We start from the raw sequence: 25760 nt of genomic DNA, 5'->3' as shown, positions 1-25760 counted from the left end.
CCATAGTGCTGATTTTTGCATTAACTGTGAAATGCTTTGATTGTGAGATGTGTATAAACCCCAGCTAAACAGGTCAGCTGTTTCTTGGGAGCAAGGCTTAGAGGAAATGTTATTTTTTGTAACCACTTTATAGGTAGGAAACTGAGGCACAGAAGCACTGAGGTTAAATATATAAAATGTCAAGCTGTCATTTCCTCACTGCAGAGTGTTTGAGTTTATGAACCTAACAATGTTCTTTTGACAGTTTTGTGAGTGGGATAATACCTAAATAGGAAAATGAGATGACGGGTTTCACAGCTTCCCTATTGAGGGAGTTTGGAATAAGAAACTCAGTTCTGCATGTTCTGTTAGATAAAAATGTCAAAAACACAGAAGCAGGTGGTTGGGGATGGCGAGGATCCCCGGCTGTCGATGCAGCCCTGCAGAGGTGCCTGGGCATCCCATCAGGAGAAAATATGGGGCAAAGAAGAGTAATAAAAGAGACAAAAGTCGAAGTTTTCTGGTCCACTGTGGTCCTGGAGAAATCTGCCATCCCATTTCCTGGTAGCATGTGGCATCTAATGAATGCTTGGAGCAACCAGCACTTAAAAGATCCCTGATGTCCTGCAGGATCAGACATATCACTGCCAGCTTGTGCCTCCAGGGCTGACCCAGAGCACACGCAGGTCTGGAGGCATCACATTCCCTGTGATGTGACTCGTGCTGGCAGGACTTTCTCCTCTGCCTGCGTCTGGCACCCATCACCTCCAGCATCGTCCTCTGAAGAGGGTGGCACTTGACCAAACCACTAACATAAAAAGAGAAAAAAAATTGCAAAAGCTGCGTGGTTGCAAGCATGCTGACCTCTTCCCAGGACGAGCTCAGGTTCATTGAATGACTTCAGCTGAATCAGAGCTGTGGGATTTTGTCCTTCTCTCCTGCACAGAAGCATTGACTTTTTGGACCTAATCACCTTGTTTCCTAGCACAAAGCCAGGCGATGCGCTTTCATCTCACCCGGCTATTGTGCTCTGCTAAGTCCCTCGGTGTGAGAGCGCTCCGTGGCACTCGAATCAAACCGACTCAGAGGACTTTCTGCCTGGCGGCCATCTCACACCGTGCTGCAAACACCTGCAGGGCTTATTGAGAGTTGGTGTGGCAACGACACTGCCTCTGCTCCCAGTTATTAAGTGTGAAGCTGGCGGTGCATGTGCCCAGATGCAAAAGAAAGGATATTTGCATCCTCTGACAGGTTATGATTGGCGCTGTAACATCCCCAAGACACTTCTTCACCCTGGTGGGGTCCCTGTGGGGGAAGCTCAGCAGTGGATCACTTCGGCTTGTGGCAGAGCAAAGTGAGGAAATGCAGGAGTAACCCAGGTGATTCTGGGGTGGTGAGGACTGGGACACAAGGAGCTGGTCAATGCATTGGCTCCAGAGCTGTTTCTGGATTTTAGCACACCACAGAAACTGATAAAATGAAATCTCTACCTCAATTTCAACCTATTTGCATTGCTTTCTGGAAATGAGAGAAACAAAGTGCCCCATTTCCTAGTGTTAAAGGAGTGTTACTTCACATAATCTCTCCAAAAATGTGAGTCTCAGGTGCTTATCCTCTTCCCACTCTCCCCAAGAGCTCATGTGGCCAGTTTCCAGTTTCCAAGAAGCCTCTGAGAGGTTTTCTGAGCAGGGACATCCAGTTCAAACACATGCACTGTGTTAGGTATCAGGGGAACCAGGCCATTGGGTGCTGGAAACCCACCCTGGGCATCCTGGCTCCCCATGGGCTCTGGCTACTGTGCGCTCATCCCGGCAGCACCCAGCTGCAGCGCCCGGTGGCATCTCATCTCCTCCTCGGTGACTGCGTGACAAAGCCGATCGAGAAGTCAGAGAGATGCCCGGGCTTTGGATCAGGCTTTACGATCCAAGATAATCCCTCACTTCATTATAAGATAGGATTTTAAAACTGCGGAGCAACGGACAGCTTCCACTGGGCAGCGGGAAGAGAACCTTTTAATAAACATAAAAATCATATTAAAAATATATGTACATAAACTGTGCTGCCACATAGAGGCATGGGTGACAGCTCTCCCAATTTATCATGAATTTTGCAGTTGGCAGCACTTTTATTTTTAATGCCTGACCATTGGAGTCCTACTATTGCAGGAGCTTTTTCCTCTTATCTTTTTAATGCAAGCAGGACTCTAGCTGTCATTTTTGCAGAGGGAGGCTATAAAAGGTGAAATAAGCACAGTGTAAGGGATCTAAAGCCAGAAGGCTGCTAAAAAAGAAGCACAGTAATTTTTAATTTCATTATTTTTCAACATTCAGAGTTAGCCATGTCTGAAAACGTAAGCCCTATAATGATGAATGGAATGAGCAATTGTTTCACCCAGAGTACTCTGCTATAATGCAAAAATTTGTGTACCAAGTGAAGGTAGGTGCTTAGGAAATGATCCAACATATCACACCAAAGAAACAAACCAGCTTAGCACCTTCATTTCCCTCCAAGCACCACAATAAATCCATCATATATCTATGGTTTCATTTGAAAGCTAATAGGTGCCCTCAAGTGCATGTCTGATTGCTGTTAACTTGGAACAAACTCCGCAGGAGATGGGGAGATGCGTATCCACTATGAAACCATTCATTTTCCAGTCACTGTTGTGGCCCCTCAATTTAAGCCCTTTGAGTAAATTGAACCCATTTAAATGAGGTGCAGGAAGACAAGTTCTGGTGGTGATGCGCTCTCAGAGCATTTCGCCCATTTTCCAGCAGGAGGGCTCTCCCAGCTCTTTGTGTCCTGCCCCACAGGGTGCATGAGGCCATGGGATCCCCGGGGAAACGGGACAGGAAAGCACAAAACATTTGCACAGATGAAAACCAGGAGACTCCTTCCTTGCTTTCCCCATGAGGTCGAAGCTCATCATCTGCCCAGCATCCTCCCAAAGGTATTTTCACAGTGCCACAGGGAGCCCGGCTCGCCGTGCTTACAGCATTTCCTAGTGCTCTGGAGGCAGCTGCTCAATCCTTGCTTGGGTCTCGGCCAAGGTTTGTTGTCCTCACTGGAAATGGTATTGATTATTTGTGCTCAGGAGCCAATTATGGCCGGTACGACACTCACCAGCTCTCAGCTCAGGGTGGCGTGTGCCATGGAGGCTGCTTTCCTTCAGCTGCGCCTGCCAAATGGGCCAGCGAGGTTCTGGATGATCACGGCTCGCGTAGGTTGATGGGGTTAGAAGCCAGCTAAGGGGGGTGAAATGGCAGCTGGAGTGTGTGACCTGCCAGCGGTGGTTGTGGTGACAGGCAGCAAATGGCGGCGACGCAGCCTGCAGGAGCAGAACCGCTCCTGTGGGCCTTCTGGTGGCAGGCCTGTGAAGTGTTACACAGCCAAAACACCAAAACCAAAAGGCTTCGCTCTAAATCAGGCTCCAAAATCCTGCTCGTCATGAACAGAGCTCAACCCAGACCTCATAGAGGTCCTTCTCAGCCCGAGGTGAGGCGTGCCCTGTGGTCAGAAGGAGGAGTGATGAGCCAGCAGTGAGGGGATCTTGAGAGCCCGACGGGGGGATCTGTGCTGCATGGGGGACGCCTCGGTGCCAAAGCCACGGGGCATCAGGAGATGGGGGAGATGGTGGATTTGGTGGGTTAGGGCTGAATCATGGACAATTCCTCATTTTGCTCTTTATTTATTACCTTTGTCTGCCTCACTGAGTCTACGTTAATGTTCGTCTGGTGTTTGCAGCTCTCCTTATGCTTGGTGCCTTTAACAGCTTCCTGGGCAAAGCACCTTCTCACGTGGCTTATTTGGTGCTATTTAGATGAATTTGGTGAGCTTCTAGCCTGGGTTTGTTTCAATAAAGTTTGGGCTGTACCTTTCCATCCAGCTGCCTAGTGGGAACAGTGCGCAGAGGTGATGCTTTCAGTCACTTTCTCTATAGCTTTTGCACGATTAATTGAATTATGAGAAGCAGGTTCTTAAACAAACAAAACGGCCCTGTCACACTTCCTAGGGCCTGTTAAACCCATAAAAACAAATATGATCAACGCTGCCTAGCAATTACAAATGCAACTGGCAAATTGGCCTCCCTGCCCCTTAATGAAGAGGTTGACGAGGTCTTCTCGGGGCAGTCCTCCAGCACCACGGCTGCTGGAGGGAATCACAGTAATGCCTCCGTCCACTGAGCAATGCTGCATCTGCCATTGCATCCCCTACCCAAAATAGCTTACTGGTATTTAACAGGCTGTGATCACGTCACCCATGCACAGCAGGAATATTGTCCTGGGAAATGAGCTGTGATCTCTCCTTGCTGCTGGTGGTGAATTGCTCGGAGAATGGGGTGTGCTGGGGATGTGCTGGCTGCGGGTGGGACAGGCCAGGGAGTGCAGGGATGGGGCAGCCACCCTGCCCGCTGCTTTGGGGGTGATTTTGCAGAGAGGAGAGGTGCCACTTGGCCCTGTGGTGGTTTAGATGCCTGCCTGCTTTAATGGCTTTGGGATGTGGGAAATGCAAGTGTAAATACTGATGACGTGCAGGTGCCTTTCCTGTGCTTGCCTGCTCCATGCTGCCAGGGAGCAAATACATGTCCAAAGAAGGAACACTTTTTTTTTTTTTTTTTTTCTCTCCTTTTTATTTGTGTCTCAGGCAAGGAGCAGAGATGGGAATAAAGGAAAAAAGGCGTCAGCTGCTTATTAGATCAGCAGCAGTTGTTTTGAGTCCTAGCTTCTCCATGTCAGTTGATGTGGTAAGCTTTGTTTTCGGGGTACCTTCCTGATGTGAGGGTGATCTGATCACCAAATGGTATTTTGCGGCCGTAATTTTCTGCAAGCAACTTGCAGTGGTCTCTCCAAGGTAACGTGCTGTTGATTAATGCACAAACTTATCCAATCTCCCCAGTGCCCAGTTTTTATTCCGTGCAAGCTCTGATTATTCAGTAAAAAAGAAACATTGGCCTATGAAGCTAAACATCAAAATGCAAAAGCAGAACCCTCAGTGTCCCCACTGTTTGCAGTGTGTTTGCTCAGGGTTATTTTCATGCCACACACAATTGAGGTTATTGAGGAGAGCAAAACGAACAGTATTTGTTATTCAGTTCTTTTTGGGTTTTCAGCACTATCCTCATCTCAGAGCAGTGGTGCCTGGGGATTCCGGGGGTGTGAGGTTATGAATTTATTACATGGTGTGTGGAGCTGTACAGAAACAGCTCCCAGAGGCCTCACTGAAGGAGAAGGAAAGGATACAGCATGGAGGAGCCAGGAGTGGGTGGATGGAGTAGGAGACATGGGTACGGACATGGGGCAGCGTGCCTGTGGTGTCGGGGTTTGAGTGCAAGAGAGCAGTATGACAATTTATGTTTTCAGACTGCTGGGCTGCTCTAACCTCTAGCAAAGTGTGTAGCTTTCCACTGGGACCTCCGTTGAGTCTTTGCTGGCTGAATCTGCATCTGAGGTCAAGTTCCTTAAGCCAAGGAGATTTAACTGGGATTATGCATTTGTGAGTCTGGCTCTGGCTCTGAACTGTTTATTTCTGCAATTTGCCAAACCAAAATCCAAAGTCCAGACGATCTTAGAGAAGGTTATACCTTCATTTCAGAGTTTGTGTCTGGTTTTACAGGCAGTTAATACATTCAGGTTTCTGTAAAACAGTTAGAAATTTGTATTAAGTGGTTTAAGTACAGATTTTGAGCACCTTAATGACAATAGACTAGAAGCAAATGGAACGGAACTGGGGTTATTCTTAAAACAATTTCCTTTACCTCAATGTGTGATCACCTTGTAATTTCTTGTGAATGTGTTACACCATCCATCCCTTACAGAGCTGTGGGGTTCCTGGCTTCTGTGTTAGAGGTGGAGGCAGCAGACTGCAGATGCACAGGGGTCCTGCTCTGCACCTCCCAAGCCTTGCACTGGCACCCAGGCTCCTCCATCAACTTCCGTATCAAGTCCAGGAGAAAACAAAAAGGGTTTAGAGCAGGAAAAGCTAAAAAAAAAAAAAAAGGAGGGGGGGAGAAAAGCTTGAGTAAAGCAGTTGGAGAAATAGGGTGGTAGAGAAGACTGAAATCAAAGACCTCAGGCTGTTTCCATGCGTGGATGTCAGCAGTGTGGGTCACCAGCATCCAGGCAAACAGCTGAGGCTCATGTAATGCCCTCTGTCATCCCTGGAAATCTGTGTGAATGTTGGTGTGGTTGGCTTATCTAAGAAGCACCAGGCTGCGAAGCAGCGTGGGATGCCCAGCACACTTGCTGGATAAGTGGGCTCATCTCATTCCTTGCACTGAGGTCTGTGCTAACCACATACAAATCAGGTGGTGGACATGGCTCTCTCTGCTGCTAAACCAAACCTCTGTCCTCCCCCTCTGTCTCTTTGCAGAGCTCCCATCCTCAGAACACTTGAGCGTGGCCGATGCGACATGGCTTGCCCTCAACGTGGTGTCCGGTGGAGGTGGCTTCTCTGGCTCCCAGCCCATTGGTGTGACCAAAATTGCCAAGTCAGTAATAGCACCACTAGCTGACCAAAACATCTCAGTGTTCATGCTCTCCACCTATCAGACGGACTTCATCCTGGTAAGAGGACATGAGAAAACTGGGCAGACACCTGCCACCAAATGAAAGTTCAGTTGGGCAGAGTTTTATTGGCAACAAGTTGTTTGAGGAGCAGCAGGAACACCAAAGTCTGCTTTCCCCAGAGCTCTGTGCCATGCTGTTGGGCTCTCTGACATCTCAGGAGCTTTTCCCATTCTCAAAATGCCGTGAGGCATTTCTTGGTATGGGTTATCTGGTGTCTAATGAGAGTGCTGAGCCCACTCTGCAGTCTCTCCCTTACTGGCACTGGCAGCATTTTCCACCTTCCATCTGACTTTGGTTTTTTGCATTATAGGAACATAGTGTTTGCTGTCAGGTTGCCTGGTGATGGACAGGAGGCTCCAAAGTTGTTTTGGAGATGAGCAGACTGCCTCACATGCATGCGTGTGTGTGCATGCACATAGGGCACAACCACATAAGATCTATTTTCTTAGGGAACAAGGCTGAAGAACAAGCAGTGCTAAATTCTTGAGGGGATGCTGGAAGAGAGGTGAAACATCTCCCTCTTAGTCACTGCAAGCTGCTTCAATCTTGTAGAATTACACAGGCTCTTCACAGACCTGAACACCATGGTGTTTAATCCTACTGATATTTGCAGTAAAAGCCCCAAAAATGCTTCCCTAGACACAGATCTAGATGGCAATTATCCTTATTTACCTGCTGGCTCAAACCAGAATGATGTGTTCACTCTCCTATGCCCTGACAGTGTGTAGCCTCACCTGCAGCGTGCTCTCACTTCTGGTGCATGCCATCACAAGCTAACCCTGTTGTCACCTGCAGGTACGTGAGCGAGACCTGCCCTTCGTGATGCACACGCTGGCTGCTGAGTTCACCATCCTCAGAGTAGTGAACGGGGAGACGGTGGCTGCCGATGACCTTGGGATAACAAATGGATTTGTCAAACCAAAACTGGGTAAGGACCAGCGTGGGCTCAGCCTGCTGGGGGTGAGGAGTCTACCTCCTAGCTGGCTTCAGCGTTTTGGTGGATGGTTATCCTGTTGTAAGGTAATAAACCATCTTAACACATGCCTCAGTCCATCCCAGTTTGACCAAGGATTTGAGTAGGTGCTTAACTTTCTGAGCAATGGTGATGAGCTTTGCTGAATTCGAGGCTTTTAATGCTAGTTTAATGTCTCTAGAGGAGATGTGCCTTTTGTAGGACAGAAGGTTAAAATACAATTCATTTCAGTTGCAAAAATGACATTGTCTGTAGCCCATGCTTCACATTTTAACATTTCAAAGGAAAACAGCTTATATAGAGGCTTGTTTATGCACTGCAGCAGTTGGTACACAGAGAACGTTGTTGTTCAACTTTCACACTTCAGTACCACTCAGGATCAAGGCCAGAGTGAGCCCTAGGCCGTACAAAACCTTGGGATGTTTCCACTGTAATGGAACAAGCATCAAGCAAAGGGCACAATCAGGAAAGGAACTCGTTAAATACACGTCTACCTACACACCTATGTGCAGTTTTGTGCCCACAAGCAAACAAAGCAGGGATCATTTGTTTTGAAGTGCCACTCAGCCTCATCACTCGATAGCTGTAGATCATCTTCTTAAGAAAATGAGCCTTACACAAAAGCATGAAGGAAAGGCACAGTGAACAGCACAGGTATGCAATTTGCTGTTTTGCTGTTTAACAGTTCAGTGCATAAATACTGGCTGCTCCATAGCCACCGGCTGCAAGTGTGATTGCAAAGCTGCTGCGTGTCAGCTGGTTTTTAATTTTTGTCAGTGTTAGAGCAAAATGGGCCTTGGGAAAGGAGGGAAAAGAGGGCGTACTGCCAGCAACCACAGCCAGAGAAATGCCTTCCATAGTCCTTTCAAATGGTGGAAGCCTGAATTTTTTTCTGCTTTACAGTTTGTCTTGCCACCTTTAGCTGCCCCTGGTTTCCTGTGGGTGCACCTGGTGGCCTGAAAGCCCCTCTGAGCAGAGAGCTGACCTGTGCTCCATGCGGGGCAGGGTACTTGGGATGCCCTCAGCCCACACCTTGGGGAGGATGCTGCTAGAGGAGGTTGTCCTCAGGCTCCTTAGTCCCTGCCTGAGAGCCCATGGGACTTCAGTAATGAGAAAGTTTCTGCTTTTACCTTAAAAACACTGCCAGTTTTCTCTGCGTGTGCATGGATAATGTCTGGTGGGATGTGAACCTGCTGCAGGTGTGGCTTCATAGCTGTGCGTCTGTGTGTCTCTTCCAGTTCAGAGGCCTGTCATTCATCCCCTTTCCAGTCCGAGTAATATGTTCTGCGTCACCAGCCTGGATCCAGATACCCTTCCCACTGTTGCTACACTCCTAATGGATGTCATGTTTTACTCCAATGGGTAGGTCGTGGCAGGGAGACAGGCTCCCCGGGGAGGTATGGCTGGTGTGCAGAGAAACAAATTTGCATTGCTCCTCTCAGATGCTCTGAGATCTGCTTACACTGTTTTGGTGTCTTGCATTTAGGAAGGGAAAGGAGGGAGCTTTTACAGGCTTGGGAGGGTTGTCCTGACAGGTGGAAGGCAAGCAGGAGATTGAGGGTGCCCAAAGACTTCGGATTTTTTTTTTCTTCTTTTTTTTTTTGGCTTTGCAGAGGTGAGCCTTTTCAGACTTAATGTAGAAGTAGCAATGGAGTCCATATGCTGCAAATCCAAAGGGTATAGAGCTGGTTATGCTACACCCTTCTGGTGCCTGCAGCTCCTGGCCCACTGCTCTCCTACAGGAGGGATCTGGGGCAGGGGTGGGAGAGTTTGGTCAGTTGTGAGGACTGGGAATTCTTCCCCTGCAAAATTAAGAAAATGAAAAGCAGTGTGATGTGACGGTACTCACTGTCACTTCCCTAAGTCCGTGTATGAACATCTCTGGTTTCACAGGCTGTATCTGCTTTAAAAGCCTTCCTTTGATCTTCTAGCCACAGCTAATGTTGATCTTTTCTGTTCCTTCAGAGTAAAAGACTCGGTGGTCGGCAACGAAGACTCGGGACACATTCGCTTTTTCTCCTTTTCTCTCATTGAGGGTTACATCTCCTTGGTCATGGATGTCCAGACACAGCAGAGGTGAGCTTTGGTTGTAGGGTCTTCTCAGCTCCCAAAAAACACCTGTGATGTTCTCAAAGGAGTGGGAAGTCATTTGAGCTCCTACATGTTAATTGTGGGGAACCTCATTGTGTGGCTGTCACATTCCCGTGCATCCTGTCACTTTACTGAGAGAAGGCTGGCATGTTGATCCAGGTCCAGAATTTTGGGCTTGTCTGTCCAAGCCCTTGGTGAAGTAATAATCCAGAGTAATGTAGGATCCCAAGAGCTGTCTCACTTTGCAAGAGGGACATTGGAGCGAAGTGGTTTTGCAAATTTTATTCCATTGTTCATTACTTGTAATTTTGAGAGCAAAAACCAAAAAAATCTGGTGTATGTGGTTGAAGGTTTACTGCCAAAAACCGAGAGTGGGGTGGGTACTTTGGTGACACTGTCCTCCCACTTCACTTTCACACATGGCTGGGCTTGGTGCAGTCTCGTTGTGATGATAATGTACTGAGTCATCCCTGTGCAGCGGGAGCCCATGGCTCGTTTGTCTGGCAAGGCAAAAAGTCAGCTAGGGAACGAATATCAGCCTGTTTGTGTGTGTGTACTTCTGCAGCTCCACGTCACAGGAGTCTCTGAGGTCTAGAGGCTAGACAGCGTGCTGCACTGAGATGCAATGCATAGGTTTGCTTTTGACACACAGGGCAGTGCTTGGTTTGATTCTTGACTGCCCTAGGGACTTGTTGTGCAAACTATTAATTGCCCTCTTGAAAGTTTCTTCAACCTTAATTGGGGTAAACCTCTGTCTGCCTTCAAGAGAGGCCTGAGGCTTGGAGCAGCAGCCTGGTGCTTGGGGAACCGGGGTGGCCAGTTCCTTCTCTGTCACACACCGCCTGCTTGACCTCGGGCAAGTCACGTAGCCACCAACCAGCCTTCTTCCCTCACTACAGAACTGGGATCTCTGCAGGGATCCCAGGGGCCTCCCAGGGATGGTACAGAAAAAAGCACTGATGATGCTCAGACACAAAAACAGTGGGTGCTGTCACGTACCAAAGAGAGTGTGTCTGGAAGCATCAGCCACCCCTAGGTGCTTTGAAATGCAGCTCAGGTCAAACATTCAGATTAAAAGTCTTAAGGTTTTTAAAGCTGGGGCACGGCCTGTTGCTTAGGAATTCTTTCCTGTGCCTCACTGAGTGCCTGTGCACGCTTCCAGCATCAGAAGCTTATTTAGTGTAGGACATCTGGAGGGGCAGGCAGGTGCACCTGTACCACTTGCCCTGACTTTTCTCAGTTTCACCGAGCTGCTGCTGCTGCTATTGCTGGCTTCAAGCAGGGCAGGGATACAGGAACAGCAGCATCCCCACAGGCAGAATCTGACACACTGCTGTGTTTTAATTGCTGCATTTGGTGTTCCTTTTCTTTTGCAGATTTCCTAATAATTTGTTGTTTACAAGTGCATCTGGCGAACTCTGGAAGATGGTGCGGATTGGTGGGCAGCCTCTTGGCTTCGGTAAGTAAACATTTGGGGGATCAGTTGGTGCACAGGTAGTCACTTGCCTCGGGGCCTTCAAAGGTGATGGAAAAATCCATCTGCGACTGAGGCTTTTTGAGAGCCAGCAGCTTAACCTGACTTTGCAAGCTGAGGTAGAGTCTCTACCTTTCAAATAGGTAGAGTCTGACTCCTACCTGATAAGTTAGACTTCCAGGTATACTCCTGAAGTGCCACCTGCTTGACAGCTCCATCTAAATTACATTCATCTGTTGGACTTCGGAGGTACATGCAGCTAGGTCTCTGTTTAGAAATTAAAAATGAACTAAAAGGTGGCAAGGGAATGCATTGTAGATTACTGAAAGCAGCAGTCAGAAAGCACTGTTGTAATCCAGTGCAATCCTTGGACAACTCTGGGGCTTTAGTAGATTGAGCATTGAGTTACAGCAGTCCAAGCAAGGGTCCTATTCACAGACCTGTTTCACTTCCAGTGCTTCAAACGTTTTCTCTACTCAAAAGAGTATTGGACCTAAGCAGCACAGAGCAAATACATCACATCTGCAGAAGTATTCCTGTTATTTTCACGTCTCCTACAATTATAAAGAAGACCAATCTTAGTTCTGCAATAAAGATGTGATAGTCAGGAAACACTGGGGCTCCATACCGTGGTTTCTGTAACAATTCCAAAATACAGGCTTCAAGAAAATTTCTGAAAATTTCTTTCTTTTTCTTTTTTTTTTTTTTTTGGTACTATTTAATACTTTCTTCTACACCAGACACAAAAAATGATGCAAGAAGGAAATTTTCATGCACCTTCTTTTAATGCATCTCAGAGGCAAAATATGTAGAAATGGCCCAGCATATTTAATTGATAGAGCTTGCCAGTCCCCTGAGTATGCAATATTTTAATATGTTAGCGTAGAATCCAGTTGAGATGTTAAATTTGTATCAGTGAAATGGACACTCATTCTTTTTTTTTTTTTTTTTTTATCTTCCCTACAGATGAATGTGGAATTGTCGCTCAGATTTCTGAGCCTTTGGCCGCAGCTGACATCCCAGCCTACTACATCAGTACTTTTAAGTTTGATCACGCGTTGGTGAGTCTTAAGGCAGCTTCTTTGGGGCACGGGAGGTCTTTTGGTCCTTTTTCCTGGGAGAAAAACTATGATGAGAATAACATTTCCCATCCAGAGAACTCGTGGAGGGGCCTTTGCTGTGATGCAGTGGCCCTGTGTCACAGGCTCCTGAACCAAGTTCAGTCCTACCCTGAGGTAAAACCTTATGAGGGATTGTCATTCTTGGAGAATCATGGAGACTTCCTGACCTTCCCAGTCTCTTCCAGTGCATCACTGTCCTTCGTTAGAAACAGCCACCAACCCTCTCCATTTTCCTACAGTCGTGATCAGAGGTGGCAGGCTCCCAGAGCGTGGTGCATTTGTGGGGGAACCGTCTTGCACCAACAGCACCCTGCTGCCTTCATCTGCTGCCTGCGTGGCCCTAACCTCTGTGGTTTGAGATCCATCTGTGAGTCAGGACTAGCTCTGCTCTTCCTGCTCTGTCCTCCTCCTGGTGGTGACCTTCCGTAAGGAGTAATAAGTGGCAGCAGGGCAAAGGCAGGTGATTTTGAGGCCATGTTTTTGGGAGCATCTGTAGCAGTTGCAGCACAGGCATTGTCTTGTCGTTCACGTGAGGCTCTCTTCTCTTTTATATCAGCAGACGTTTTACCTTTTAGGCATTGGGTCTACCTCTGTTCCTTCCTTCAGCTTTATAGGACACCCTCAAAAACGAGGAATTTCCCTGAAAAGGGAAGATTGCTACACCTGTGCCTGTGAGTGGGATGGCATTTGACATGGAGCCTGTTCCTCAAGTCTTTATGGAGGGAGTCAGTAGCCTATACACTAACAAAACTCACAGAACTCTGCTGTTTTGTGCTTTTTGTTTTCTTAAATGTGCCCTTTATTGCATTATACTTCTCCTTTTATCACTGTAAATTCACTGTCCAGGCCCTGCTTTTGACCCGTAGAAGGGCTCCAAGGAGTTCAAGGGTTTTTTTTTGCACTGTTTTTTCTTCAGCTAATTACTTTGGTTTTTCACAGCTGGCATGAACCATTTGCAGCCCGTAGGTCATATGTGTAAAGAGTAAAAGGTAAATATTATTCTAGATAGCAAAGGTCAGAGTGTTATATATGTTTGTCTTATTTTCTTGAATATTAACTGTGCTGATAAGATAAGCTAATAAAACACCATTTTAAAATCAATACTGTTAGCTTTGCCTCACATTCCTACCTGTTGTTGTGGCCACAGGAGCATGCTTTCTGTGCAGGGCACAGGGTGCAGAGTGCTTCTAATTGTCAAGTGATATCTGGAGAGCTAAACCCTGCTGCTGAAAATAGATTTTTCACTTAAAACTTGTGCCATACAATTGTGATGACTCTGCAGCAGCTCCGCCTTTTAAAAGTGTCTCTCCCTGCTGCCTCCAAGCCCAGCAGCTCCCTGCCTCCGAGCAGCTGGCAAGGTGCTATTTTGGCCACGCATTAAGGTCTTGCAGATCTCCCTTCCTCAAATCAGTATTTTATCCTTTTTCTTGCTACTTGTTTGTTTGTTTGGTTGTTTTTTTTTTTTTTTCTTACAGTTTTAAAAGCCTTTTCATCCAGTTGGTGCTATTCCAGCTGTCAAAACCTTTCACCAAAACATGTTGGATGCTGGTGCATTTCAAGCCCTCCTTTGCTTGACTTTGCTCCAGAAGCAGTGGCTGGGCTGTGCACTTTCTGGCTCTAGGCTGGTTTGGTTAGCCAAGAACCTCACCTAGATTCTGGCATTTTCCCTAACTTTACACTATTTTTTTGCTACACAAACACCTTGACTTCTAGTGGCATTTCTCAAGGTCTAAAAGCATCCTGAATCCTTTCTCTGCATCCTCTCTTTCTTTATATAAAGTCATTCAGTATTTGTTGTCAACAGTTTAGAGTGCTTTATAAAAAAAAAAGTTGTTCCCCTTGACCTGATCTTTTTCCTGCTGTGCATCTTAAGGTGTTTTTTGTTGCGTATTTTTTTATTTGATCTGGCTGTTAATATTCAGGTCTCTGCATTGCTGTAGCAGTAGAAGTGTGCTCTGGAAACCAGGAGCTGAGCTTGAGAAGAGATCTTTTTGGGAGACGCTGCTGAGATGGGAACCTCCAGGTCTCTGGTGTGATACGTAGGGTTGGGCTGGAGAGAGCTACGGTTTCCAGCTCCCTCTAGAGAGAGCAAGTGAGAAGGGTCCCTCTTAGCTTTTCCAGGTGCTCTGCTCTCATTGCCTCATGCTGGGAGGTGTCTTGCTCTTCTTCACCAGTATTTTGTATCCGATGAGGCTGAAGCAGTGTCTGGGGGGTAGTCTGGAGCTTTACTTTGCCTTTCGTGGATGCTTTGATCTGCCCTCTGGCTGGCGAGTGGACGTTCTGCACCAGTTGCCCTGGTTTAGGGATCCTCTGTAAGTGGCAGAGATGGGAAGGACTTCTCCACTGGTAGCAAACCAGGATGTTTGCCTACAAATCAAAACTGTTTGCACATCTGTCCTGGAGAAACTCAAGCCAAAACCTTCGTGGTATGATTGATATTTCCTTGACATTAAGGGCATCAAGCATTTTGCAGTGAGTGAAGGTTCAGCCTGCTGAGTTTAATTAAACAAGGAGGTGCAGGTCAAAGCCAGCTCTGCTTCCTCCTGCTTCTGTACTGCCCTAAAGGAGCACATGGAGAGATGCTGATCCTCCGCTGGGTCTGGCTAAGGAAATGTGTTCTGCAAACTGGGTTCCTGTGTCTTTTCTCATTATCTTCTGGAGAAGCAAAGAGCCACACAGCATCTCCCACCGCAGTATTGAACGTACAGGGAAAAACAATGAAAGAGAAGCAGAGGAAAGTCCTCTCTTATAGTCCTACTTCATGCGGTGGATGTTTGCTGGAGTTTTTTTCCAAACCCAGAAAAAATAGCTGTATGGTTGTTTTAAGATTATTTTCTTCCTTTCCCAGCTGACCTTTGTTCACACATCATCAGAGTTAGCGGCTCCTGTTCCATCTTCCCACTGGAAAATTGAATGCTTTTCTTGTTATTTCTCATGGTTTTTTATTTTATTTTTTATTTTTCTCAGTTTTGTTAAAAGCCCTGCAGAAAATCACAGCCCAGTTTTATTTCCACTGTCTGAGCTTTGAAGGGTCTCCAATGAATCCAGGTATTGTGCTCCTGGCCAAGGACTCAAGCACCTCACAGACGAAGCAGTCCCTTCTTCAACTTACTTAACGTGAATTATTTTGGCTTCTTGCAGCAGCTCACAGATAATTTATCTTTCCCTCAGTCCCCTTTCCACTTTCCAGGAGCTGTTAGCTGCCTGTCCCCTGAGTGTCATCTGTGGTTTATGTAACGGTCAGACGCCTCTTTCTGTCTCACCTAACTTTACTTGTGATATTCTTTTCTACCGATGACAGTCACTCCGCGATCTTTTGCATCTTCTGTTACAAGGGATTTTTCCTGCAGCAAGTGTGAACAGACACCCACTAATAATTTTGTGTGTGGACTTCTGTGGTTAAGTTTCATCACAAGATCGGAGTAAGAACGCTCAGGTGCTGTGCCGCACCATCTGGGACTCCCCCCACAAACAGATGGGCAGGCCTCTTCCTCTTTGGACAGACGGTCCCTTCGTCACCTGATGTGGTCTCCCCACCCACGCTCGTGTGTCCCAAACCTGTAGGATGCCCTGGAGAGCCTTGTGGGGCCTCAGGCAGGGGTATAAATCCTTCAGACAAGCACCATGTTCGAGCGAGCTCCTGGCATACAGACGCATAAAGCAAGTCTCTGGGATACATGAGCCACGAGGGCTCGAAGCTTTACCTGGATCTCCCCTTACCTGTGGAATCCATATTGGGAATTACAAGATTTCAGGTGTTTTGGGGTGTGTTTTCTGTGGTCCTGGGTGGGGAGAGGCTGCTCCCCCTCCTGCCAGGAGCAGCACTGCTCGCCCCAGCACAGTGCTTTGCCAACAACAGCAAGGGAGAGGAGGGGAGAGGGAGAAGAGAAGGCAAGGAAAGGCCCAAAACAGTCACCTCCCCACCAGCAGACACCATACAGACAGCAAATAGCCAGCTCTCACTTAAAACACTTGCTCCTATGGGAGCCACGCATCAGCACTTTGGAGCTGGAGGGTGTCTCTCATAGATGGAGCCCTTTCTCAGTGGAGCTCAGGTGTCCAGCATCCCACCTGGCACCCTGGGGCTCTTCAGGCTTTGTCTCCTGCCTCTCTCTTCATTATCATCCTACCCTGGCTTTTGCTAGAGCCTGACCTTTCTCTTCTTCTGTTTTCTTGCAGGTACCTGAAGAAAATATAAACGGTGTGGTCAATGCACTCCAAGTCAGTCAAGCTGAAAAGCATTAGAAATCTTCTGAGCTGGTTCCAGATGCTTTTTATTATTATAATTATTATTATTATTATTATTATTCTTTTTTTCTCACAGTATTTCTTGAAAAAAAATCTGATTCCAGAGAGTGACATGAAAAGAGACTGTGGAAAGTTGAGCAGAAACAGCTCCAATTAGCCTTTGTTTTAATTATTATTATTATTATTATTATTATTGTTATTTTATTAAATTTCTTTATGAATGAGGGGCAGGAGGAAAGGGAGTTCAGATGGTTTCCTGAGGCCCAGCCCCGAGGCGAAGGGCGACCTTTGGCGGTGTGGAAGGAGCTCCCCGGGGACACCGGTGTCTCCCCGAAGTGCGGCGGCACGGCCCTGGGCGCTCTGCCGAGGGCTTGGTGGCACGGCCGGAGCGGAGGGGCCATAAACACTACGAAATGTGGAATTAAACGGAAAAGACGTCGCATAGTGCTGGCTTGTCTCCTCGCATCAGCCTTTCTCTGAGGACCGTCCGTCGTTGCGTATGTTGAGATAGGATGGGGAGTGGGTTCTGTTCCCCCTGACAAAACTCTCTGGCGTTGGAAAAGGGGGGAGCATCCCACTGTCTGAGTTGTCCCCTGCCTTCCTTTCTCCCCGCAGTCAAAGCCTGGCTGCCTGGAGAAAGCCCGGGGTGGACGTGTTGCTCTGGCCTGCCTCCCAGGTGGTGCCACCACCGCTTTGTCTGCTTCAAAACCCGGCCGTTTCAGTTCAGTTTTCCCCAGCCACCCTCGGTGTCCTCCCAGTGTGTCCCCTGTGCAGGGGCAGCCGTTGTCCCTTCACCCCACATCACAGCAATCCCCTTTTCCCCCAGGGCCAGAAGAGGAGGAGGGAGGCTTCTCTTCTCACATCCCCTCTGTTCCTTTCCCATCCTATTTTTGGACATTAATTGGGGGCATGAAGCATTGCCCAGGGCCCCTCAGTAGCTGCTTCTCCCCTACCCTGCACAGCCTGGGCCGTCTTGTCTGAGCCCCACAGCAGGTGGTTGTCCCCTGCAGGGCCAGGAGGGTGCCCAAACCCTGCTGGGACCCTTCGGTGGGTTTTATCAGCTCCTTCATCGCCAGGGTGGAAATCGCTGCTGCCTGGGGACTCGATTCCCAGGGTCTTTCCATTGGGTTCAGGCCTTTGAAAGCCTCACGGTGCTGAACACTCCGGAAAAGCAAGGTGTTTTGTGTGGCCCCGCCACAGGCAGGTGACACAGCTCTTCCCCTGGGACATGTTTGTGTCTGCCTCATGTCACAGCTCCCAGGTGGCAGGGCCGAAGCGCTGAGGTGCCACAGGGGACAGCAGGAGAGCAGGAGGCCTTCACCTGCAGGCCTCTGCTCCTACAGCGAGGAGCCCGAGTATTTCTTGTGTTCCTGGGCTTCTTCCTGCCTTTGACGTGAAGAAGGAGTGGTCTCAGAGTTATAATGAGGACTTACTGACGAGACAGCCTCTAGCATGGATTTCGTGAGGCTGCGTCTCGCAGGGTTTTGCATGAAGCTGCAGGCAGTGCGCAAGCTCTTGGGATCGCGCCGTGGGCATGGATTGTGGTGGTGTGTAGGACACGCAGCCGGGTTTATAGCGGGGTGCAGGACATGCAGGCACTCACACTGGTGCACGGCTCGCTGGTTAGTTCTCCTTTCATGGCACTGGAGGGCTGAGATAAATTTGAGTTATATTTGTGCTTTCTGGTGCTGCTGGACCCAGACATTGAGCTTCAAATCCCTTTGTTTCCTGATCAGTGGGGTGTTGTGTGGCAGCTGGGCAGGGAATCGGAGCATCCACAAACAAAATCAAGGGTAACTTTTATTTCTAGGCCCCAACTGCATTGAAGCATCCCGGAGCACTTGGGCACACGTTTAATGCTTTACCCAGCAGTGTGTTTCGCTCTTCCTTTACGTGGGTTTTCAGAGTTGCCCTGTGATACCTGCAGTCACACCAGATTTCTGGACTAAAAGATTATTCCCGGTGTGGCACCAGGGATGTTTGCTCACAACGATGCTTCGGTTTCCTGCCACGTGCCGTGAGGATGCTGGCACAGGCCGTGCGGTGCAATAGTAGAAAAATGACAAAGCAAAACAGAGATGTTTTAGCTGAGTCTCTGTGGCGTTGGCAGCCGTGAGCTGAGCTGAAGGTTGCGGCAGGGTGCTCGGGAGCTTTTCACCACATGAAGCGTTGAAGGGTTTCTCTGTGGGGTGGCAAGTTGGGGTGTTTGTGGGGCCATTCTGGAGATGGAAGCCAGCACAGCGCGCTGCTTGCCACCAGAGCTTCTGGTTAGCAGAGTTGAGCCTGAGCTTTCCCTGCGTGCAAGGGCAGTGCCAAGGGGACAGGTCCTGTGCACAGTCCTGGGCTCCACCAGCCACTGACAAAACGGGCATTTGGCCCCTTTGTGCATCAGAGGGCAGCGTGCGTTGGCCTCCCCGTGTGCCAGTGCCGCTTGCTGAGGGCCACGACGTTAACACTAAGGGATTACTTGAAATGAGCAGCAGCTTTACTGAGCCTTAAGAGAAAGCAAAAAAAAAAAAAAGTTAGTGTTTATTTTATTGTATTATTTTTTAAATTTTGCACTCAGGCTATTCTAGAGGGTGTTTTTTATTCATTTACATTTTCCTCTTCTTTCCCTGAGGGAGTCGGCCTTAAATCTGTGAAATCTGTGGATGTCTCCGGGGCGCTTCAGAGCGTCACAAAGCAGGTTGATGTCCCGCCCTGACAATGTCACAAGGTGGAAAACCCCTCGGGGGCCTTCCTGTGTCCACCATCATCCTCGGACTCACATTTTTATTTCCTCTTTCTGTCTTGATAACCAAGTGGATGGTTCCAGGCGACGAGGGGCAATTCCTTCTGGTGCTCCCTGCCTCGCTGCGGTGCTGGGAACGGGGCTGACCCTGCGTGTGGTTCAGATCAGTACCAACCTGGGATCTGGTGTTACTTGTGAGAGCATCGATACGAGGCTAAGGCAAGACGGGGGCTGTGGGGGCTTTGGTAAAAAAATAACAATAATATCACACATAATGAGCACACTTAATGAGCTCAAAGCAGTGGCTCTTGAAGCTGCCTGACAGCTCCTCCTCGCCAGCACTTTGGGGTGGGGGAAAATGGAAGGGTCTTTTTGTTTTGTAATGTCTTACGATACTCACGTCTCTGCGCATCCCTGGCATTGTGCTGCTTCTTTGCCACTCTGGATAAAAGGAGGAAAACATCCCCGTGGCACAGGGTACGGCTGGGAGTCTGCAGCACTGAAAACCAAGGTTAGGTGCCAGCTGCCCACGCTGTGTCCAAGCCTCCGCGCTCATCTTCTTGGCGTTTTCTCTCTTTACGGCCGCGGTTGCTGCTGATCAGGGACCCCTCAGCCCTGCAGGACCCCCCTGTGCCCCCGGGGTTCCTCTCGGTGCACAAAACTTCACCAAACGGCGCAATGCAAAGCGCATTTCCAGCCCTGCAAGGAGGGGTGGGCAGGGGAGGAGGAAGCAGCCCTCGCTCACCCTCCTTGCTTCTCCGAGGCCTTCGTTTCTTAGCAATTGAAACTTTTCTCATGCTGTGTGTTACTGCCTGGGGTTTTTTGTCTTTCTCCGCACGGTTAGATTTTGGCTGCAAGTTCCTTTCTACTGTGCAAGAGTGCGCATATGTTCATAGAGCAGTGTATAGTGTTTCTGTAGGAATAGTATGTCCCTGTTGTACACATGTAGAAATGCCCGTGTTTTCTGTTCGTATGGCTGTATACTGTACATAGCATATATACTTGAGCAATATAGGTTAATATATACCGCGTGAGTACCCGTGTGTGTGCTCCGGGCACAGGCAGCAAGTGCCGCACACACACATTTACTCACCATATATTTTTAATTCAAGTATATAGGCAATACGAATACTTAGTTATACTCTGGATTTCTTGACACGTTTCTAGCAAAGAAACGGAGCAGAGCTGCGGCTCCTCCGCTTGCTGTGGGCAGGCAGAGCCCAACCCCAGTGCGCAGCGCGGTGCAGCCGCAGCGCCGGGCTTCCCTGCCTGCCTCGGAAACACCCTGCTCCTCTTCAGTTCGGTGCCTCAAGCACAAAGACTTTAGAAAAAAATGCTCCTTTTTCGTTTTTAGTTGCTGTCCTGAATGCTTCAGCGTCTCCGTGCGGGGCTGCCTGTGTGGGTCCCTGGCTGATCTGGGGTTTCTGTTTTCATCTAGAGGGCAGTTTGGGCAGAGGAGGTGCGGGTTTTGGTGGGTTGGTGGCCTGAAGGCAACCCACGGCCACTGCGGATGTCTGGTATTTATTGGGTAGCTTGTGTTTGTTGAGCTGAGGAGCTTTAAATCGGTGGGTTATTAACTCAGTGGGTTACTTTTAAATAGATGGACGCGGAGGAGGGTTTTATCCCGTTACGAGTGACAGAGGCTGCCTGAACTCTGTAACTGGAAACACGTGGGCTTTGCATCTCGTCACCAGACTTCCCTGCTGGCCAGGAGGGCGTTTGGAAGGCTCTGGGTGGGAAAAGGCTCTCACCCTAACCCCTGTCCCGCAGTCACACTGCACCAAATGCTTCCTGGCTGCTCGCCCTTCGGCTCCTCCAAGTCCCATAACTGCACCCGTCAGCAGCCTCGTGCAGCTTTCTGCTTCTTCTTGGGCACTGGAGTCAGTTTGGTTTGCAGGTGACAGAGTTTCTGAAGCGTGGTGCTCTGGGTGGCGTGCGATAATCCTTGCGTAGGAGCCCTTAGCAGAAGCATTTGGATTTGGCTGGAGCAGACCGTGGCTCCTGCAGTGGGTGACGTTAGCACTGGGACTGACTCGCTGGGAACGCCGTTTGTAGTGGGCATTCATGGTGTAAACGCTGCGCTGCTGCTTCCAGGCTGGCTTTGAACTCCAGGCTCAGCGTTACCAACATGGCATGGGTGGGGAATGCTGCTGAGGGGGGAGATGAACCGACCCTGGGCCCTAACACAGACCTGTCGGTGTCGGACCCTTTCCCGTTACTCTCCTGCCTGCCCTGGGGCCACCTTCTTGGTCCGTGCTGACCCACAGCAGCCCCAGGGGCGTTTCCCCGCCGGAGGAAGGGAGGGGACGGCTGGGGCACCGGCTGGTGCGAAGGGCATTTGTCATTTCCTTTGGACTTGAGCAAGTATGAAGGTATGTGGTTTCGCTCGTTTGTCGTGAGCACGAAACCATTTCTGTTCTTTCTCCAATTTGACCCAAGCAGAGCTCCCCTCCCTGCCCAGTTCCCCTCTCATTCCCCGGGGACACTTTCGTCCCGGTCCCAGCTGTGGTGCCAGGGCCCCTCCCAAAGCCCCGGTCCTCAGAAATCCTCCAATGTGCAGCCTCTGCCCTGGGGAGAGCCTCCGCGGGTTTCCACGTGCTTGGAGGCAGCAGATCCTTGGAGAAGGACACCAGGTCCCGTGTCGGTGCTCCTCTGGCACTGCTTCAATACGGGCAGCTCCTGCCCTGTCGCTGGGTGAGCGCCGGTTTCTGGTGGCGACACGGGAGGAGCCCGAGCCTGAGCAGCAGCTGCCAGCTCCTGAGAAGTGTCTTGCTGCGGCATTCGGTGATGGACAAGAAATCGTTTCCTGGTGGGGATTTCTTTTCTTTCTGTTATTACTGCTGCTGTGGACATCTCCAATAAGCAGCTTAAGGCATCTCACTTACCCGGTCCCGTCCTGACTGCAAATGCTGGACTGGATTAAACTTTTATTACCTGCTAGAGAGTAAAACCCAGTAAGCCTTTTGCCAAATAGTATTTACGTCGTACCGCGCGTGCTGGGGTGTGTTTACATTGGCCGAGATGTGCAGATCTGCCTCGCAGATTGAGATACCTCCTCCCCACACACTCATCTGTCTGTCTGTCCATCCCCCTGTGGGCTGTCCGTGTCAGGGCCAGCGATACCCCGTGGGCTCGGTGGGGGCAGAGCCCAGGTGGAAACGCTCGGGGTGCTTCACCCAGCACGGGCTGTGGGACCTCAACCGTGAATCCTGAGTCCCTCTGCTGCCTTCAGGCCCTTTCCATCCCCCTGCCTCCTTCTTCACTTAATCTTCATTAAGCACAACTCGGTTTAAATACCAGCTCTAATTAGCACAGGGGAAGAGAAGTGTTTGCAATACAGCACAAGCACTGGAGGCTGCTCACGCTGCTGCAGCTGCCCCTGCAGAAGCTCTGGTGAACGTGGAGCAATGCACAGACCCTGTTTTTGGCAGGGGAAATAAATGAAGTATGTATCAAGCAAAGTGTATTATAATTTTAGGGTGTGAATGTGCAGGGAAACATACCTCTTTGGAACACATATAGCCAAGAAGTCCCTCTCTTGGTCTCTCTAGACAGCACCAGCCATTTCTCCTGCTGGTTGGGAAGCAAACTCCTACGCTGAGGGCTGGGACTGAAGGCTACCTTCAGACCACAGCTCAGAGCCTTCCCTCGCTCCGTCATCCCCTCTGTTTTGTAAATAACCTGGGGGTGGGTTTGGGACTGGGGACGGATGGCGTGGCTGGGGTCAGCACAGCAGGGCTGTTGGTTTGAGAGCCGTGGGGTGCTGCAGGTCCCTCTCCAGTAGCTGTGCCAGCGTCCGCCCCACCCTGATGCCAAAAAGTGGCTCCGTTCCTCCTTCATTTTGGGGCTCGATGTGGTAGAGGTGATGGTGCTTGCATGGTGCATTTGGGAGGGATTTGGAGTCGGGGCCCTGCTGCCCCCACCTCCCTGCTGCCACCTCAGCGCCTGGACCCTGCTGCGACGGCAGTACTAAGCCTTTTCTTTCCCCCAAAGGATTCCTACCAGCTCTTTTGTAACTTGAAAAAATGTTTTCCGAGTACCCTGCCCTTTGTGGGAATGCTGCTGCTGTCCCAGCGTGGCTTCCAGCAGCACAAGGGCTCCGCTGGTGGGAGAAGCTGGGGAGCGTTCGCCGTGCGGAGCCACAGGAAGAGGTGGGGAGCTGTGTGCTTGGGACCTAGGGGAAAAACCCCACTGCCCTTCATTATTTCTTGTAATTAGTTTTGATGCCTGGCTTGTGATTGTTTTTGAATTGTTCAGATCAGCAAAGTGACCCAGTGGGTTTTTGCTACGGCTGCAGGGCTGCTGGGGGCAGGACGCCTGGGAGGTGTAGGGGGGAACAAGAGGTTCTGCTCCTTTCGGTCAGTCCTGGTGCTGGAGAACCCGCTGGGGTTTGAACAGCTCCTTTAGGGTGCGAACCTCAGCGGTTTCCCTCCTGGGGCAGCGTGCTGCTGAGTCCAGCCCTGGTCCCCATTTGTAAACCCCAAAACCTCGCTGCTGCTGACACCCCGGTGCTGGCCCCGTGGCTGCGGGCAGTGGGGCTGTGAGGATGGCATTATGTGGGGGTGGGACAGGCGAGGGGTGGCCTGGCAGGGACCTGCAGCAGGGCCCTGATGTGGATGCCCTGTCTGAGCCTCTGGACGAGCCGTCTGTCTCCCTCCACCTCCACAAGCTGCACACCCGCCTGTTCTCCCGGTGTTTTTTTTCCCACTAAACCCAGGGGGTGCAATGCCCTCGCTTGGTCCTGTCGCTTGTCTCCTGCTCTTAGGGCACCGTAATGCACCTGAGGGGTTAATTTGGGGGATGGCGTTGAATGGAGGAACCCGATCATCCCCATCGGTGCTTAGGGACAGATTTTGGGTTGGTTCCTGGGGCTGACAGGCACTGTGTTGTCAGCCCTGGGGTAATTCTGGGCTCACGCTGCAGCTGCACTGCACAGGGCAGTGTCACACCGCGTGGGTGCGGGTCAGCAGCCGGAGGGCACCGCCACCCCCTTGGTGTCTCACCTGGCTTCAGCAGCACTCGGCATCTCTCCCCCCCTTCTTTTGGACTTGAGAAGCAGCCTGGATTTTCCCCAAACGCCCAGGATTGCCCGTAGTCATAGCAGTGCCCCAAATTTCCAGCAAGCAGAGGGGCTCCTGGTGCAGCATCTTCCCAGCGTCACTCAGGGTCTTGCCCCTGGCTGCTCCGGGTGGCCCAGCGGGGCAGCCCAGGGGCACACAGACCTTGGGGACCTTAAAGCCCCTTGTTTAGGCACCGCTGTCTCTGTAACTGAGCGAGATCCCACTGCTGACCCCTGACACCCACCTGCCTGGCAGAGGCTGGGCTGGGGACAGGGGCACCCTCAGCACCCCGACCTCCCGCAGCCCCGCTCGGGACCCTTCATTTGGGGGAGTACAAAAAAAAAAAAAAAAAAAAAAAAAAAGCATTTTTATTTTTCCCCCCATTTAACTACTAGACTGATGCAAACCAAGGCAGGGGCTCACCCCGAGCTGTGGGGGGGCTGCTGGCACTGGGGGGGCTGTGGGGTTGTGAGGCACAGGTGGCCCCGATGCGGTGACACCTTCGTGCCCACTGCTGCCCGAGGGGCCCGGGCTGCAGCCAGCACAGTGCCCCGGGCGCGATGCGTGGAGCTGAGAAGTGGAGGCTTTGCTTTCCCAGCGAGTGCACACGCTTCTTTTCTTTGCTGGTCTTACGCTGAAAAGCTGAGATTTATGTACTGTATGGGGAAAAAACAAAACAAAACAAAAACACACAAAACATACACAGAAAAAAAAAAAAAGAAAAAAAAAAACTAATGTTCCAAAACAAATGACAGTATATTTTGTACTTTGTAAAGTGTTAATTAAAATGAAAAAGAAAAAAAAATGAAACATACGCTGTCTGCTTTTGTACTGATCAAACTGATGAAAATAAAGCAGAGCTTGGCATTGTCTTTATAAGATGTAGCTCACTTTTTTCCGGCCCCTGGTCGCACTGGGCTGTATTCAGTGCCTGGGGCTCTCGGCGTCCCACAGGACTGGCCCCAGGGTGAGCTTCAGCCCCGAGGGCTTCTCCAGCCCCCAGGCTGCTCTCAGGGAACCCGGAGCCTGCCCCATCCCTCTCCCTGGAAGCCCAGAGGCAGCAGGATGTCTTGGGGTGGGTACCAGACCCATTTTTCACCCACTCGCAGATAGGCCTCAGACAGCCCAGGGGATTTGTCCGAGGCTCAGCAAGCGACGAGGCTGCCCAGGGCCGGTCTCATCCTGGGGGAGCTGAAGGACCTGGCTGGCCATGCAGGAAAACCCAGCGGATTCCCCTTGTGTCAGAAGCAGCTCCTCTGCATGACCTCTGGCTGCTTAGTCAAGAGATTATCTATATATTTTTTTAAGGTAGATCAGCCCATTTTTGACACTTCTGGCCAAATTTAAAGAGCATGCACCTAAGAATTTGGTATGGGCTCATTAACCTGGGAAATTTTCATCTGGAAACAAGCACCAAGTGTTGGTGACATGCAACCTTAATGCTGTGCCTTGAGAAAAAGCCATTGCAACACAAAACCAGTCCCCGTGGGCTCCCAGGCACATGGCTACCCACAAGA

The 25760-nt window shown here is 49.9% G+C and overlaps 1 protein-coding gene across 3 annotated transcripts in view; it reads left to right on the top strand.

The window, feature by feature from the left end:
- CASTOR2 (cytosolic arginine sensor for mTORC1 subunit 2) overlaps positions 1 to 25122 on the top strand; it is a 127588-nt gene extending 102466 nt beyond the window's left edge. For 2 of the 3 annotated variants that reach the window (XM_068656214.1, XM_068656215.1), the window contains exons 3-9: positions 6349 to 6542; positions 7341 to 7473; positions 8757 to 8880; positions 9484 to 9594; positions 10986 to 11068; positions 12050 to 12144; positions 16384 to 25122. In XM_068656214.1, coding sequence (XP_068512315.1) covers positions 6349 to 6542; positions 7341 to 7473; positions 8757 to 8880; positions 9484 to 9594; positions 10986 to 11068; positions 12050 to 12144; positions 16384 to 16449 — 806 coding nt within the window. In that variant the 3' untranslated portion in view covers positions 16450 to 25122. The remainder of the gene's footprint in view (positions 1 to 6348; positions 6543 to 7340; positions 7474 to 8756; positions 8881 to 9483; positions 9595 to 10985; positions 11069 to 12049; positions 12145 to 16383) is intronic. The other variant, XR_011089021.1, reaches the window with a different exon arrangement.
- The last annotated feature ends 638 nt before the right edge of the window (positions 25123 to 25760 follow it).

Source organism: Anas acuta, chromosome 19, assembly GCF_963932015.1.
Source record: "Anas acuta chromosome 19, bAnaAcu1.1, whole genome shotgun sequence".
Classification (NCBI taxonomy): domain Eukaryota; kingdom Metazoa; phylum Chordata; class Aves; order Anseriformes; family Anatidae; genus Anas; species Anas acuta.
The sequence above is the reverse complement of the archived record's forward strand: the minus strand, read 5'-3'. Positions and strand labels throughout refer to the sequence as shown.